Genomic DNA, 14,670 nt, shown 5'->3' with positions numbered 1-14,670 from the left:
TGTTGTTGTATTAACCTAGGCCTAAGATCTCACTGGCAGTGCAGTAGATTATGGAAAACTTCAGAGCAGGGTGCACTGGAAATGTTCACAGTTGTTTTAAGAGCATTTATTTGTAGTGCCAATGTGTCACAAGCACAAGTATATAGACGCTCCTGAAAAATAATTAAGATGAAACATGAGAAAAGTGTGATACCCCTCTGACCTCTCTGAATAAGTATCTTGATTCTGAGCCCACTGGGGACAATTTTTAGACAGACAAACTTCCACATGGAAAGGGTTGAAGAACAACCCTTTCTTCCTTTTTACAAAAGAATGCAGCTTTTCAAAATGTAAGTTGTGGGGCTATTGTAAGAACTGCAGTCCCCACTGTCCTTGTTCAGAGGTGCAAAGTACTAATTGGCTGCCCAGTTTGTAAGGCACAAAGCCACTCTGAAAAAAGCCCAGTGTTTCAAATTTGGCCTCAGAAATTTGCCTAAATTTTTGCTTATTAAATACTTAAATGTATAAACATGCATCTTGATCTGTTTATTCAGTTCAAAACCTTCATCCTATAAAGTGGTAAGAAAACCTGTTCCTGATCCCACAGGAAAGTGCATCCATACAGTTCTGTAATTATTGCTTGCTATTTCACTGAGGTTTATGCCAGCAAAATGTGTAACCCATTGTCAGGAAAATGCTTTCAAAATCCTGAAAACCAAAACAATCTTTCAGAAAAATAAACGACACTGATAAGCTTTGCTTCACTTTACATAATTATTATAGACAAAGATTTTAGACCCAAAAGATCTTGTCTTCAGTTGCTGGCTGTTTATACGAACAAAAGTAAACATTGGCTTTCATGTGTAAACTGTGTTTTCTGTATAAACTACCAACACTTAAAATGGAATGCTAAGACTCTTGTATATTATAAACAAACTGAATTTATTGGTTAAATAAGTATCATTATCTGCTTTGCCTGCCCAGAGATCAAGGAGGTCATTTTAATTGACTCAGTTTTTTCTCTGAACAAACGGCAATATAGTAATGATAAACCACCAGATTGAGCTAGCAAAAAGTAATAACATTTAACAAATTCCAGAAATACAAGTACTTTGCAGCTTCTCCAAGCATTTGTCACTGTGCAGACTAAATGGTGTCAATTTATGTTTGTTCTTTAAGGTGTGAGGTCATGAAGAATTTGGCATCAGGAATTCATCTCAAGTCTTCACACAGATAGATTTTCTATGGTACAAATAATTTGTTTTTTTGATGAACCTGAAGCCCCAATACAGTCATCCCTTGGCATTCACAAGAGTTAGGAGCAGAGGACCCTCGCAAATGTTTAAAAAACATTCAGGTTATTCAAAAGTCAAGTTATTCAACTTAGCCCTGCCCAGACACGAATGATACAGAGTCCTTTCCCACCAAGAGCACCACTCACTTTGCAATCTTGCCACATCTTGCCTACATTTCCAAGCCCTTCCACTTTAAATCTGATTAGGAAACATCCATCTTCTCCCCCACATAATCATCCTCCCCACTCCACCAGCCAGAAAAAAAGAAACACTACCTCCCTTACTTTGCCAGAATTTGCATTCCCATCTTAATGTACCTTACAGTTGCCTTGTTGATGCCATAATGGCAGGCAACCTCAGAAGCTGACTTTGCTGATGCAACATATCTAATAATTTTACCTTTTCTTGTAAGGTCATCACTGTCTTTTGCTTCTTGGGAACAGTTTCAGAAGCACTGGGAGCACTACATTTTGGACCCATGATTAATAATAATAATAATAATAATAATAATATGCTTTATTTATATACCGCTCTTCCGAAACGATCAAAGCGGTTTACAGAATCATTTAAAACATTCACATCATAAAAACATCATCTCAATGCATATATCAATAAAAACCAGTAAAATCCAACATCAATAAAACAAGCAAACAATAAACAGGCAAGGAATCTATCAATTGTGATTAGCCACTCATATCAGGGGAGACAGACTCTATGAGGAGTCTGAAGGAAATGCTAACCGGAAGAGGTGGGTCTTTAAAGCCTTTTTAAAGGCATCGAGTGTGGGGATCATGTGAAGCTCTTCTGGAAGTTTATTCCAGTGCATTGGTGCAGCTGATGAAAATGCTCTCTGGTGAGTTGCTGCTAGTCTTACCTTAGGGTGTACTAATAAATTATTTCCTGATGTTCTGAGAGTGCGGGGTGGACTATATGGGGAGAGGCGCTCCCTCAAGTAACTCGGGCCCAAGCCATGTAGGGCTTTTGGTTGCAAGAAAGGTGAGACAGCACCTCAGAGACAAATCACCTGAGTGAAGCTGTAGGGACAAAAAAAGATTGTTGTCTCACTAGTAGCCAGCCTTACTCATGCGTTATATGGGCAGGAAAAGAAAGGAGAAGAAGGTGGATGAAAGTGAAAGAACTTTGGAAATTTGAGGGATGCTAACAGGGACATAGCCAGGATTTTGGGAAGGAGGAGTCCAGACTAAGTGCCACCATAATAATGGGGCTTGAGTGCAGCGACCATTCATTGTATCTAACAGAAGGGGGGATCTTCCCAGAGAAGTATTCTCTCAGGTAAAAACATAGTATTTTTGTTATTTGTGTTTTTTCCACATTCATGGGGGTCCTGTGCTCCTAACCCCAGCGAATGTAGAGGGACGAGTGTATAATGTTTTAGCACACAAACTGTAAATGTTTGATAGATTATAGGCAATAGAACTGGAACATAAAGGATGATGATGATGATGATGATGATGATGATGATAATAATAATAATAATAATAATGTATAAATACTTTTTTTATTTACAATATATTCTGAGTTAGATTTCTAGCCTAAGCTTCCATGGATTCCAGTCCACTTCATCAGACGTAATGAAAACTTATCATACATAGGTCTTTCTCTCTGTTAGTCTCAAAAGTATATAGGATTCCGTTTATCTTTTGACTTGAAAATTACCCTTGCATGGGTAGATAAGGTAACTGTGTAATACTATAATTAAAATGAAAGGTGTAGGCGCAGAAGTCGTTTTGGGTCTCAGGGTAAATTAGTCAGTACTGTAGGGAATAGGAGCCCTGGTGGCGCAGTGGTTAAATATCTGTACTGCAGCCATTCACTCAAAACCACAAGGTTGCGAGTTGAAGACCAGCAAAAGGGCCCAAGTTCGACTCAGGCTTGCATCCTTCCGAGGTCGCTAAAATGAGTACCCAGACTGTTGGGGGCAAATTAGCTTACTTGCTGTTCACCGCTATGATCTTTGGAATAGCGGTATATAAATAAAACAAATTATTATTATTATTATTATTAATAAGAAATGGACCATGTGCTTGATAAACCTTGGGTGAGTGGAGTGCAGTGGAGCTAGAACCTGAGTCTGTGGTCTATGTCTGGCAGATGTTGACCACAGAGTTGCACTGGAGGACCTAGAGATTCCTAGAGAGGTGTTCTCTCAAGTATTGCTCATTTTGACTTATAGGATACACAAAGGAGATTACAATTTGAGAGATGCTTAGGCTGTGATCAAAGAATATCTACAGGTGCCAGTGCTTCACAACTAGAGAACATTTCCCATAAGGACTTTGAATAGGTCATTCCCAAACTTACTTTTTGAATGGGATCTCTATGATGCTGACTTCATAGTTGCAAACATATCCATATATACCCAGTTCCTATATTTTCCATATCTGTATGAAAGTGGCTTCTGTAAATTCAATTACTATAGAGGATACACTTTAATTATACCTTAATTATACGAATATAATAATTAAACCTTAAATTATAGTCTGTTAAGGTAATTAGTAAATCTTAATTAAGTGTTAATTAGATTAGATGTTATCAGTTTACATACTACCAGCAGGAAGTTCTTTTTTCTTAGCCATTATTCATCTCTTCCTCCGTCAGCATCCTGGAACAACATGGATACTTCAGACAATGTGCTAGTGTGATGCCCACAAATAATGTATAGAAGAGACTATAGATGGATTAACCATTGTTTGGCAGAAATGTCAGGATGTTGCATGTTAAGCTACTTGCTCTACATAGCTAGTTAGATGAGTTTCCCAGAAATACCTCAAGGAATTCTTCCACCAAATCCAGTTGTGTTGTCATATTCATGTACTGTATTTTCTTCTTTGTTCACACTGGAAATGACCTAGATGTTGAGTAATATCCAATAGGGATCAGAGGAATGCACTTGCTACTGCAAGGAAGACCTATTGAGAGATACAAAGTAAATCATGGTTTCTGTTACTGGAATTGATTGCTTTTCATTTCCTGTTCAGGTGAAGGTTATTTACTTGTAGATACAACTGAAAGATTGTTATATTGTATTCAGCCTCACTGTGTATCTAGCAAATGGGATTCTTAACCATCACACAAGATGAGTGCTGGGCTGCAGTCAGTCAGTCAGGGAGGAGACAAGAACCAAGAGTCATGTTGAAGAATCCAGTGAGTTGGAGAGAAAGAACAAACCAAAAAACATCAGAACCAGAAAGATGATTGCTTCGGAGGGAAAGTCCCAGCCCCCAAAGGAAGTGTTTTTTAGGGTATTGTTTACAGCTAGCAACAGTAAGCAAAGATAGATCTTTTTGTACCTGCCTTTCACAGTACCAAAGTGAAGTAAGTTAATTGATTCAGATGGGTATATTGAATAATTATTATTGGTAAATAGTTATGAAGGAAAAAAGAAGCATGTTCATCATCCAGTCTGGGTTCCTACAGTATGTCAGGTGTAGTATGTTGTGTGTCTTTCACAGCTATAGTTGTTTTTCTTCTAACTTATATTTGATGTTGAAAAGAAAATCCTCATGACTTAATTTCACTGTTTTCTAAACAGGGATAAAGTGATACGGGTTGTTCCAGAGAATGACAAAGAAACAGAGATGCTGAAGATTTTGTCTCAAGAACTTCAGGTATATTTGTTATTTGTGATAATCTTGTTGGAGACTGATCTGTGACAAGAATACAGTCAGATGCTCTCTTTAGAGGCTTTTAAAATGTGACATAAAGGATCATTAATCAAACTGCTACCTAATCACATTACAAAAACAGAAGTTTTTTAGACTAAAAGTTCTTCTGGCCAATCTATAGTCTTCCATCAGTTGGAAAGAATTATCTTTGCATAAAAGCTTAATGGATTGGAAGCCATAGCTTAAGAAGCTGCCCAACTGTACCCGATCAGACCATTTGTCCCAGTCCTGGGAAAAGAGCGGGATATATATATATATATATATATATATATATATATATAATTTGTCTATCTAGCATGGTGTTGGCAAAATACAGCTCACAGATGCCCACATAAGAATCCATATAACCCCAGTTTTAAATTGAGAATTTCCTTTAGCAGATGGTCAGGGAAAAAGGGGAGGAGAGAAAATGAGATAGCCTTTAAGGACATATCATGCAACCAGGCTAGAAAAGGTTCTGAGTGAATTTACAAGTGGGAGGAGATCAAATTCTCCATTTAGTCCTTCAGGAACCCATAATTCCACTCTGCTTCTTTTTTTAAAATAGAATCTTCCCATTATTATTATTCCCTTTTTATAACCCAAAATTTGAGGCCTTTTGCAAGATGTTGCATTCTAAGAAATTTCTTACTAAGGGAGCACCATTTTTCTATTTATATTTAAAAGGTGTTCTCTTATATGCTTTTTGAGAAGCCTTGTCATGTTTCCACAATACATCTTTAGATATTTGCACTGTAAAGCATAGGTGATAAAACTGCTATTGCAAGTGGCAAAGTGGGTCAAAATGTACCTCCTTATGTTTGTCTGGTTTGTTCATTCAGTCATTTTGGAGGTAGACCTGCAATAAGCACAATGTCGAGAGGGACGCAACCAGCTTCCTGCTTTTCTCAATGAAAAGGAAGGGCTCTCAGACCTTCTTTGCCAGGGCAGAGAGGGCACAGCTCACTTCCCACTTTTCTCCTGGGCAAGGAAGGATTCTCAATCCTTCATTGGAGTGGAGACGGCTTCACAGAGGCCACATGATCCAAGCCACAGAAGCAATGCTGTGCACTCAAGCCCTGTGAGAGTTTCCCAATCACAGCTGCCGCCACTACAAGAAAAAGGCATGACTAAAGGAGTGCGCTCTTGTGGCAACTGATGAGCAAGGGACACCACCACACAAAGCGATCAATGAAGCTGAGTAGTGTCTTTAAGGGACCATGAAAAGAGAGGTTCCATGCAACCCTCCTCCCCACAATGGTCCTAAAGGCTGCTGGTTCTCCTTGTCTTCCTTGTGTGCCAATAATTTGACCAAAGGTCCCCTGCTTTCCCTTTTGTCTTCACTGCCCCTGGATCTTTCCTGACAGGGGGGCAGTCCCATCCACTTTGGGAATCACTCTTCCAATCCCTCAACAGTGGGTTAAACAAAGACAATGGCTTCCTGGCTTGCGACACATATTATAACACTATTCATTCTTAGCCAGTTTAACATACTTTCTTTTAGGCTCCCAGCCCATACATACCATGTTCCAAAACTCCCTCCACCAACCCTGGCCTTAGGCAACATCCATATTCCTGCCTTTGTCCCTCAGCAACCATAGGGGATTATCGCACTGCCTTTCCTCCCATTCTCACCGTGAGCTGAAACTTCTAAAAGCTTTTATAAAATGGGTGTTATCTCACTCCTCCATGCCCAGTCTGATGGCATCCCATACCGAATTTGGAATCGCATATCTAATCCAGAATTCTTCGGCACTTTTTGAAAGAACAGGATTTTCACATTCTTTCAAGAAGTGCTGGAGAAGTTCAGATCGAGTACAGAATGCCAAGATTGGTATGGGATGCCTCCAAACTGGGCATGGAAGAGTGAGATAACATGTTTTATAAAAAAAATTAAATGTTTCACCCACAGTGAGGCTGGGAGGAAAGGCAGTGCAATAATCTCCATAGTCAAAAATGAATTTGTCACCTCATCACTCTACCCACAAGTTTTGCATTTCTATGGGTATTTCTACAGCCTATAATGGTCTTTCCTGAGCCTCAGTTCACTTCATGCATCTGAAGTAGTAGACTGACTCTACGAATACAGTGGTACCTCGGGATACGAAATACCCAGGTTACGAAATTTTCGGGATACGAAAAAATCCCATTGGAAAACATTGTTCCGGGTTACGAAAGTTTTTTCGGGTTACGAAAAAACTTTTGGTGCTTTTCGGCGCGATTTCACACGGAATCGCGGCTTTTCCCCATTAGCGCCTATGGGAATTCGGCTTGCGAAAGCCTTTCGGGTTACGAAATTGACAGCGGAACGAATTAATTTCGTAACCCGGGGCACCACTGTACTCATTCTACAACTTATTTGACACATCTAGGCCCCATTCCCACTGGCGTATAAAGCGGATCAAGACTCAGATTATGGGGGCATCATTCCCATTTAAGCACGCATTTGATCCTCATTGCGCCGATTTCGTTCTCATGGAATCTGGATCTGATCCCCATGTAATCGGGGGGGGGGGGTCGAATCCAGGCTAATTTGACTGTACTTTTTTGGAGGTTTTTCCTGCACCTCCCGAGTCTGATTCAGGACAAATGAATGGGAACAACAAGGGTGTCTGATTTGGGAACGTGGGAATGGGAGGAGCAATACTCAAGGGGCTGGTCTGGGGGTGTCACCCACTTGTTCTCTTTCCTGCATTAGCGGCGCCATTCCCCCTCCCCATTCGCATAACCTTTCCCCTGGTGGAGTGGGAAGCAGGGTAAGGCAATCACCTGTGTAGACAAATTTATTTTTTTCAAAATTAAGCTTTCGATCGCCTAGGCGCCCTGCCGGGTGTCCAAACATAGCAAATTGCTACACTGACCTCCAAATGCGGTAAACACATTACGCCCCCCATGCAACCTCCCCCCTGCTCCACATGCATAGATCGACGTGTGAGGAGACCCATTGAACACCATTTTTAACTATTATTTTTTCTTTTTTTTAAATGCCTGCTCTATCGCCCCCCAAACAGCCCAGGGAGCAATGGGGGAGGCAAAGGGACTTGGGGGGATGGGGGCTCCTTCTCCCTTTTCCAGAGGGACTCTGGGAAGACATAGGACAGCTTGGTAGACAAAGGGACTTTGGGGGATGGAGGCTCCTTCTCCCTTTCCCAGAGGGGAAAAGCACCTAAGCAATTGATTTGCTGTGACATCAAGTGTCTAGGCGCATGATTGACAGTTGCTTTAAAAAAAAGAAGTTCCGGAAGGGCAATGGGAACAGGGAGCAAAAAAGCCCACTTCAAATTACAACCAAGAAAATTTCAATGGGAATGAGAGCATGGGCCAAAAAACCCCGAGTCCGTTTGCACCCTTTCATAATGGGAATGAGGGACCAGATTTGAATACGACTTGGAAAAAAGATCCGAGTCAGAATTGCAGCGAAATACGTCGCTTTATATGCTCAGTGGGAATGGGGCCCTAGTCTAAAAGGTGCTGCAAGATCCCTTTGCATTCCCATAAATAGAATGGGAGCTTTGATATATTAAACACATGGATGTTTCCTATCTAGACTGAATGAATATGAATTACAGGTTGGTTCCTGCACTACAGGTGGACCTGTGGCAGCCTGGCAGTATCTCCTACATCTCCAAGGGTACAGTGATAGATGTACGGGTATCAAAAAACAGTTCACAAATTCTTCTACCCTGCCTAGAACAAGCAAACATCCAATATACGTAAGCATTGTCTTTACTTCTGAAATGTCTACCTGGGGCATTGTGAACTGATTTTGTTGCTGTTGTGTGCCTTCAAGTCATTTCTACCCTATGGCGAACCTAAGGCAAACCTATTACAGGGTTTTCTTTAATCAGTTTTACTTGAAAATATTGTCAGTTTACTATAATGGTTTTTCAGTTATAGTAACTTTTAAGTACCAGTACCTAAAATTGCTATTTGAGTGGAAATGTGCAAGAACTCTTTCAGACAGATATATTAGTTAAACAGTCTCCTTTTGAATGCTGTCTAGCTTTCCCAGTACATAGACGCCTGCTTCTATTTTTAGATAAATGGTAATTATTGCTTCTAGTTCTATGGACTGCTTAATTTATACTTGAGTGTTATATGTAAGTGTACTACAGAGACAAGATGTCATGTGCTTCTAAATTATGTACTAGAATACACTAGTTAATTTCCTGTCCATCAGTTAGACCACAACATAATTATTGTGGTGAGTTCCTGTGTTTCTTTGTTTATTTTTTAAGAATTGCACTCATCACACAACATTATATATATTTTTAAACAATATGTAATGACTTTTTGTCTCAGATGGAAAGGATAATTTTGGAGATAAATATTTACATGTCAATGAAATTAGGTTGCGCAAATAACCTTACCTTATCAGGATTTTTAGACTCAATGTGTATTAGAGTAGGCATACAGTTCATTTTCTTTTTGCTATTATTTTAAAATATGGCAAATGCTTTTTAAAGGGGATGATGCCAGACCAAGCTTTTATTGTGTAGTCACCCTGCAGCATTCATAAAGTTTAATGGGGAATCCAGATTACAATGAATTCCATGTTTTTCCAACAGATTTTAACTCTTTTCTGAAAATTATTAAAATGTTAAAAGACAGAAGGATCGAACAGATGCACAGTGCCTTTTGACTGATAAACTAGGGGTTTTACTGCAGGAAGGACCCATAAATCACTGAATGCAATGTTGTTGTTTTGAAACCTGTATATAGCATGGCAAGAAATAATGCATAGCTCCAGAGCTAATGGAAGCAGCCTATGTGCATATAACTGGCACAGAATAGTGATAAAAGATAGAGACTGGCAGCCTCAAAAATTTGAGTTCAGACTTTGAAAATTGTGCTCGTGGGGAGGGTGGTAGTTCAGTTTTTAAAATGTTTTGCCATTGCATACTGAAGCTTTTCTCAGTACTGTAGTTAGGACAGTTAAAAATACTTACTAGGGTTCCCTTTGGGCTAATAATGTGCCCTCCGGCAAATCCACGTGTTAAAGCTAATTAGAGTAGACCCATTGAATGAATGGGAACTTAATAATTCAACACATACGTACATTCCATTGATTCAATGGGCCTGCTCTAGTTAGGACTGAAAGTTGGCTTTAAGTTACAATATAGCAAATATCCAGCATTTAAGCACTGGGGTGATTTATGAATCAGCCCCAGCTAGAGTAAAGCTATTCATTTAGTTACATAAATTCTAATTACAGTATTCTATTCTAGCTGGCACTAACAACTGGATTTAGGCCTTTTTAGACTCAAACTTCATGTGCACTTTAGATCCCTGTCTTTCAAGTTTTAACCTACATATATTCTTGAAATAGCAGCAGAATATTGTGTTTTGTAACGGCACTGTCATCACAATTGAAACATCTCCCTATAAAAATGGGCATGCCAGCTGTCTTAGCAAATTTAGCCAGACTTGAGTAGAGTTATTGAATAGGCAGTTCTTCTAGATATAATGCAAAATTACTGAATTTGGGAGCACTTATGTTTTTGTTGTTTAAAATACAAAGATGAGTTTTTAAAATTTTTAAGGAGACAAAAAAAATTGTGTTGTCGTTTCCAACTTATGGTGACCCTAAGACAAAACTATCATGGGATTTTCTTAGCAAAATTTGCTAAGAGTCACAGTCCAACCCTCAGTATATTAAAACCTTCTTAAAATATGAATATGAAGCAGAACCCAGCAATAAAATGTAAGATACAAATTATTTCACCAAAGCTTAATTTAACATTTAAAATACAGATGACAGATCACATTTCTTTTCAAACACTGTCCACTTCATTTACATCATTTTATTTCCTTTACTTAAAAATATGCTTCTTACATATTTCAAATGTAGTCATGTTATATTTCACAATAACTGGCTCTTTTGACTACATATAATGAAAAAGTAGTTCCAAAGTCAGTTTAGGTAGTAAAATAAGTAGTTCCTAAATCAGTTTACATCAATTTTAATGTATCTTAGCCTACTTGCAGATAAGGATTTATCATTAAAAGAGGCTGTTTTTCCACTATTTTAGTAGATGTGTTTTTTTGTTTTGTTTACAGTACTATTTTCTGAATTTGAGTTACTTTCTTTTTATACAGAGTCCTCATATCTGATCTTCAAAAAGCAGTGGAAAATCAAAGTGGTTCAAGGCCTAGAAATCGTAGGTCATTGCAAGAATACAGCTATGAAATATATCATTCACTGGAAGAAGTATGTACTGTTGTAGTGGTATCTCATATATTTGCTGCTGCATGCACTTATTGTTAAATAGGAAAATGCCAGGAAAATAGCTAACACATAATGCTGTTAATTTATAGATAGGGATGTAGACAGTGGCCTCCTTGGATCTTGCTGAGTAAAAAAGGTGGCATATTAATAAAATAAATAAATCCTTTTTAAAAAAACAAAAAATCTTTAATATAAGTGTATATAAGATAGGAAATAGTGGAGAAGAAAAGGCATTTTATGTCCTGTTTATCATGCTAGTTTGTCATACATTTGTCATATTTCATATTTGTGCTAATTGAAATTATTCATACAAATCCACATGTTCTATACTTCTTTCTTTTCAGATTCAAAATTGGATGTTTCATCTAAACAAAACTTATTCAAATCTTGTTCACATGTTCTGTGTTGGCAAGTCATATGAAGGAAGACCACTTTTTGTGCTAAAGGTAAATTTTAATTGGTCAGTAGTATTGAATCATTATAATATGAATGCCAAGAAATATGCTCACCTAGAAACAAAATGAAAACTATTTTATAATCCAGGTGAAAATTACAGCTGGGTAAGTCTGTGGTAAGTGTTACCAATGGAGATATACTAAATCAATCAGGTCCAGGATTCAAAGAATTATGAAAATATTACCATGACCAAATGATGGATTTAAACTTATTATTATTTGTCTAATAGTATTCTTAGATACTGTATAGTGAACTCATTTGGGACTACCAGAAAGAATTTATGGTGTTCAGATGTTCACTAGAAAAAAAATACAGTGTATAGCATTCCACTGGGTTAACACTAGCCCCTTGCAGCATCAATACTTTAGCCTACAGAGCTCTTTCAGTCCTAGTCTCTGTTTCTTAACCTCATTTATGCACATTTCCTATTTCAGCTAGGTAAAGGATCACGAGGTTACAGAAAAGCTGTCTGGATAGACTGTGGCATTCATGCAAGAGAATGGATTGGCCCAGCCTTTTGCCAGTGGTTTGTGAAAGAGGTAAGGATTGACTTTCCTGTAGGGTTTTGTTTTGTTTTGTATTATGATATTCTCTTTCTGGTATATACAGTGCTGCCATGGCAGAGAGGAACTTAACTTCCAGCGTCCATGAATAATGGTTGACTAGAACTGAGGTACAGTACTTGTATTTGTTAGTGACAAATGGAATATTTGCAAATCTCTTACAAGCTTTGAAAAAGTATTGTTAGAGCCATGACATAGCTTGATATGCTGTCAACTCTGGCTTAATTAGGGAAGGATGAAATAACCATGTTTTTGCTAATGTATACCTCTACTGTCATCCTGACTGATTTCTTGACTCAGGACTTGTTCAGGAACTGATACAAATCAAAACAAATCTAAGCAAGAAACTACTTTTCAACTGTTGTGAATTTTAATATTGCAGTCAAGGATAGTGGTGAACTTAATTCTATTGTTTGGTCTAACTTAGACCGTGCAAAGATTTTAGAAGCAGGCAGTGGCATCACTAGGGGTGGGGGGTGCAGGCTGCACCAGGTTACACCCCCTAAGGCGGGGTAACACCACTGCTCCTCAAACACATACCTTTTGGCAGAAACAGGCTGTGGCATCCATCTCCTTCCCTTTAAGAGATGGTGGGAGTGGGGTGAAGCTCAGTGGAAGGAGAAAGGGGAGGCCTCAGAATTTTTTTAAAAAATTAAAATTTCAAATTATAAACATGTATTTTTTTTAAAATGTTCTTTTTAAATTTTATTTAAAAACATCACATTTTAACAAACTCTTCACTATGTATATTTAAATACATTTAGGTTGTGCATATGATATTGTAATTTGAAGGTATAATTTTAATTTTGCTAGTTGTTTATGTCACAACTATTAGCATTACATTTAGTGGTATGTGGGAATTATGATTCACAAGTAACATTAGTGCAAAAAAGCATTACTAAGGATTCTGTGTGGTGTAAAATAGGAGGACATCACTGGGGGGAGTGGCACCATGAGTTACCGCACCAAGTGACAGCAACATTTTTATATGTTCATTTTTTGTGCTTGATTTAGTCCCCTACTTACTTATCTCACAAGCTCCTCTTCTTTTTCCTAGAAATATGCTTTAGCCAACATTGCCTTACAGTTGCTCGCTATATCTGTTCACATACAACAAGAAAAACCTATTCCGAGAGTAATGAACCAAATCTTGCAAAAGCTTTCCACTTAGATGAATTGCTTTCTCCCACTGGAACCATATGCAGTGAATCAACTACTGAGGGTTGCAATAGTTCAGCCTTGATATCCATTCTGGGGCACCAAAGCTTATAGAAGCAAAGACAAATTATTGTGAACAGAGGATCTTGTAAAATATTGGTTGTATGGATTTTATTCTGTGTAAAGTCTGCAACATTTAAGACAAATATTCCTCTAAATCCACTTTACTAGCAACCTTTGAGAGGAATGGCTTAACTCATTTGGCTAAACTGGTTCATTTGTGTCACTCATTTTACTTACATAGTAATACAGATTTGAATTTTTACAAAGATAGCTGTGCTAATTCATTTCATGGAAAGAAAAAAGGGATAATTGTGGCAAATTGAAGATTAATAGGTTTGACTCCATGTGGGCTATCATGGATCCACTTCCTCAGATACATGATGAAGAACAATAATATTGGTCATAAACCTTAATGCCAGTGAGGATCATTTTCTGTATCCCATTTCATTCCCATTTCACCCCTACCACTATGTAGATCTCTGTCTCTCTCATGATGCATATGAGGGTAGGTACTATAATCCAATATCCATGGTAAAATAAATGTTAAAGGTACAACAGTACTTCAAATAGTATTTTCTATTTATAGATCTTGAGTAGTATTCTGTGTTGTGCTGATGTGCAGAGAATTATGTCCAAGGGCAGGGACTGGACTTGCTGACTTTCTAGCCTTTTCAGACATACAGAATAGTTAGAGAGTTGGACTAGGACTGGACTAGTTAGAGAGCTGGACTAGGACTCTCCACCATCATGACACTCACAGAATCAGTGGGTCAGTTATCATCTCAGCACTTAATCTATTCCACAGGATTGTTATAATGCCCATGTGGAAAGGGAAAAGCACTTTGTAAGGTCTCTGATTTCTTTAAAAGGGGGAAATTAAATTGCAATAAATATATAAAATATTTAATGTTTATCATCTTGGTTTGTTATGCATGTTCTTCAAATACGAACTGCAGTACCTGGATGCCACCACGAGGAGGCATGCCAGACATGCTTTTGTAAAACATTGTAGAGCTTTGCTATGCCTTTGGGACCAAGGTTTTGTTTGTTTATTTTAACTTTTTATTTCAGAACTCAAAAATAATACAGATAATCCAGGGAAGGACATAATACTACAATAAATGGATGGTTTGGAAGAACAAACCAACACTAAAGATAATCTTAAATCCAAGTTAGAAAGACTTACTGTTTGAACTATGGCTCTCAGATTCCTTCAGGAAGCATGGCCAATGAGTAAGGAATTCAGAAAAGTATACACTTGT

At 38.1% G+C, this 14,670-nt stretch overlaps 1 protein-coding gene across 1 annotated transcript in view; it reads left to right on the top strand.

Annotated features, from left to right (window-relative positions):
* The window catches only part of LOC149317398 (carboxypeptidase A6-like), a 54,384-nt gene that overhangs the window by 20,648 nt on the left and 19,066 nt on the right, over positions 1-14,670 (top strand). Inside the window, exons 2-6 of the mRNA XM_089518896.1 lie at positions 4,828-4,903; positions 8,528-8,652; positions 11,039-11,150; positions 11,513-11,614; positions 12,059-12,163. Coding sequence (XP_089375022.1) covers positions 4,828-4,903; positions 8,528-8,652; positions 11,039-11,150; positions 11,513-11,614; positions 12,059-12,163 — 520 coding nt within the window. The remainder of the gene's footprint in view (positions 1-4,827; positions 4,904-8,527; positions 8,653-11,038; positions 11,151-11,512; positions 11,615-12,058; positions 12,164-14,670) is intronic.

This window comes from Sceloporus occidentalis, unplaced genomic scaffold (assembly GCF_023333645.1).
Source record: "Sceloporus occidentalis isolate IW3139 unplaced genomic scaffold, rSceOcc1.0.p SCAF_3, whole genome shotgun sequence".
NCBI lineage: Eukaryota > Metazoa > Chordata > Lepidosauria > Squamata > Phrynosomatidae > Sceloporus > Sceloporus occidentalis.
This window is presented reverse-complemented; position numbering and strand designations above follow the sequence as displayed.